Below are 3,021 nucleotides of genomic sequence, written 5' to 3' on the forward strand. Positions count from 1 at the left end.
AATACTTTAAAACACTTTGTATCAGTGTACATAGTTCTTAAAACTGTGTCCCCAAGCATGCTGCATAGGCTCCCCATTTTACTACAGTTTACCTTTCTATCAGAGTGTTTTAAACTATGTGGCCATACTTCCACTAATTAACAACACTTTATAAAATTGTTAAGTAAAAAGATAACATTATAAAGTTTATGTGTGTCTTGTTCAGTGGTACGGAACAATATTTAACACTAACTTATTTAACCCCATATTATCCACAGTCAGTCCTTGGCACGGACATAGCTGAGTTGTTAATGAAGGAACATAGCGGTGACTTTCAGTTGATGGGGTCGCCTGATGCTGAACGTAAACCTCTTGATAATGGTGGGTCTATGGGCTTGGATAGCAAAAACAATATATATTTTTTATATAATATATTTATATATTATTTTTATTTGGTGGCGACCGTTGCTACCCAATATATTTGAGTTTTTTATAGAAATATTATACAAAGGTGCATCTGAAGAATTGCTGATAAATGATGAATCAGCATCATCTAATCGATTCAGAGAATTGCTTTTGTATGGGAGGAAAAAGGTGATTGTGATGTCATAATGTTTATTAATGTTTAAAGAAATTTACATTCTTTCAACCCAGTGGTTATTAATTAGTTGTCCAAATTATCAGCCATACAAAAAATGATCACCCACAAAGTTACATACGTGGTAACTTGTAAGCGCGGACTAGGTGTATGAAACAATATACCCTTGTTTTTACTTTTAAAGTTATCGCAAATAAATACCCTTTAAGTCATAAATATATTTAGGGTTGTAGTAAATGTACAACTCTTCCATAATATCCCATGATCATCTGTATGCTGAATGAATGAATGTAACTTACTTTATTCTCGAGTGGCCGGAAAAACTACAGTCGTTATAACATGGGTGTTGTGTTGGTGCACCTCGTGTTCGCTTATGAATTACCATGTATATCTTACTTTCTGGATGATTATTTTAGGGGATTTTTTCATTTTTTATGTGTGGCTGATAATTTGGACAACCCATTAGTGACCACTAGGAGCAATTTACTGTGCTATGAAACTTCACCCATATAATAGCACGCCATATATACCTCCCACCAACAGGATGCATTAGAATGGGCAATGAAGACTCACTTATGGGGCCACGCATTGTTACTTGCAAGCAAAACAGACGCACGGACGCATGCAAATGTAATGCTTAGATTCGCAAACTCTCTTTCAATAAACGACCCTCTACAAACGTTATACCAACTCATGTCAGGGAGACAACCTGCTGCTGCTACTGTAAGTCATAACTTACTTACCTTGTATTTGAACTCAGTACCCCTGGTTACTGACTGCAGTTAAACAATTGACATAATAAATTTTGAAATAATATGTTTAATAATATCTCTCAATAATTTGATTGGGTGTTTTACTATATCCGAAAGTTTTACTTTTTAATTTCTATTTTTATTTCATGTATTGTTTTATTAACCAACAAAGTTCTCCAATTATTTCATTATCAATATACCACCTAACTTATTTCATTTTATATTATTTCTATATTATTCCAGTGTGTATCGGATGAGGGCTGGGGTGATTGGCGCCCTCACCTGGCCATGATATTATCCAACGCTACGTCGAATATTTCACTTGACACCAAGGTCGTCATGGTGATGGGAGATTCGCTTATCGCTAACGGGCTTCTTACTGCTGCTCACTTCTGCTACCTAATGGCATCGACACCCATCGGATATTACACGCGACGATCAAGCAAACTCGTTCTTCTGGGAGCCAATCACACGTCAGTATTCAACCAAATGAATAAAAATATTTAATTTTTTGCTTAGGTTATTTTTTGATATAATATTAGCTTTTTCATTAAAAAGTAAGAATTTATTGGTGTTAAAAATAATCTGATTGAATGAATGTAACTTACTTATCTTTGCATGGCAAGGAAAACTTGTGCTGCTGGGAGCCAATCACATATCAGTATTTGCCTATGTTATTAAAAATCTATAAATGTGTGAACCATTTTTAAAATTGTAAGAAATACTTTTTATTTTAAACTCCGGTCTCCTAAAAGTCTGGCAACATGCAGAAACAACATTAGTTTTATATAAATCTAGGGTAATTTTAATGCAGAAAGATGAGTTTTGCAAAATACTTCCATTTTTCCTGCTAACACTAACTTTAACTATTTCACCCCCAATTGTTTGTGACGGCAGAAACCAGCTTTTAAACAACTTAATTCTTCCCACAGTCTTCCATTCAAATACTTTGTGCGAAACGATTCAATCCAACGAACCGAAGCTTACGAATACGCGATATCATTAAGTTCCAACCATGAGCGAAGTAAAACACCATTATTACCATCCTTCCAGTTGTACAAGTTCATATACGCTTGTAGATTGATGGAGCATGGGATGGTAGCTCAGGTGAATATGTTATATGTGTTCTATATTACGGGTGGGCAAAATGTATTTGGTATGTTTACTAAGGTAAAAAAGGGAAAATGTATAGAACAGAATCTCTATTATTGATTGTGTATAAACTGTCTCAGTGGGGTCTAGATGGTAGCACCCTGGGTGTTGGGGTAATAGACCTACATCCCAGGCCTCAGGTGAGCCTCACTTAAGACCTCACCCTTATAGAACAGAATCTCTATTATTGAGTGTCTATAAACTGCCTCAGTGGGTCTAGATCAGTGGTTCCCAAAGTTTTTTTAGCGCGACCCAAATCAGAGTTTTATAAACATCTCACGACCCATAGATAATCCTTTAGCTGGTGGCCACCCAAAATTTTGGGTTCAAAATGTTCAAATTAACTTTGAAAATGCGCGATAAACATGCTGCGGCAGCGTAATTCGCTTGACTTGCGTATAAGGTTAACGATTTATTACGTCACAATAGTATTATGTTCTGTCACAATAGTGATGTATTACGTAAGTTAAGGGACGTTATAGACTTGTTTTCGTACTGTTTTATGGCAGTAAAAACCTTAAACCCCTAATTCCCAGCCAA

The 3,021-nt window shown here is 35.6% G+C and overlaps 2 protein-coding genes across 3 annotated transcripts in view; both read left to right on the forward strand.

Annotated features, from left to right (window-relative positions):
* The window catches only part of LOC100181669 (probable serine/threonine-protein kinase DDB_G0280133), a 33,919-nt gene that overhangs the window by 12,107 nt on the left and 18,791 nt on the right, over positions 1 to 3,021 (forward strand). The gene's annotated exons all lie outside the window — the stretch shown is intronic.
* The window catches only part of LOC108949786 (protein transport protein Sec16A), a 12,073-nt gene continuing 9,289 nt past the window's right edge, over positions 238 to 3,021 (forward strand). Inside the window, exons 1-5 of the mRNA XM_018813467.2 lie at positions 238 to 360; positions 491 to 573; positions 1,121 to 1,300; positions 1,573 to 1,802; positions 2,262 to 2,436. Coding sequence (XP_018669012.1) covers positions 291 to 360; positions 491 to 573; positions 1,121 to 1,300; positions 1,573 to 1,802; positions 2,262 to 2,436 — 738 coding nt within the window. The 5' untranslated portion in view covers positions 238 to 290. The remainder of the gene's footprint in view (positions 361 to 490; positions 574 to 1,120; positions 1,301 to 1,572; positions 1,803 to 2,261; positions 2,437 to 3,021) is intronic.

The sequence above is a fragment of the Ciona intestinalis genome, chromosome 9 (assembly GCF_000224145.3).
Source record: "Ciona intestinalis chromosome 9, KH, whole genome shotgun sequence".
Lineage (NCBI taxonomy): Eukaryota > Metazoa > Chordata > Ascidiacea > Phlebobranchia > Cionidae > Ciona > Ciona intestinalis.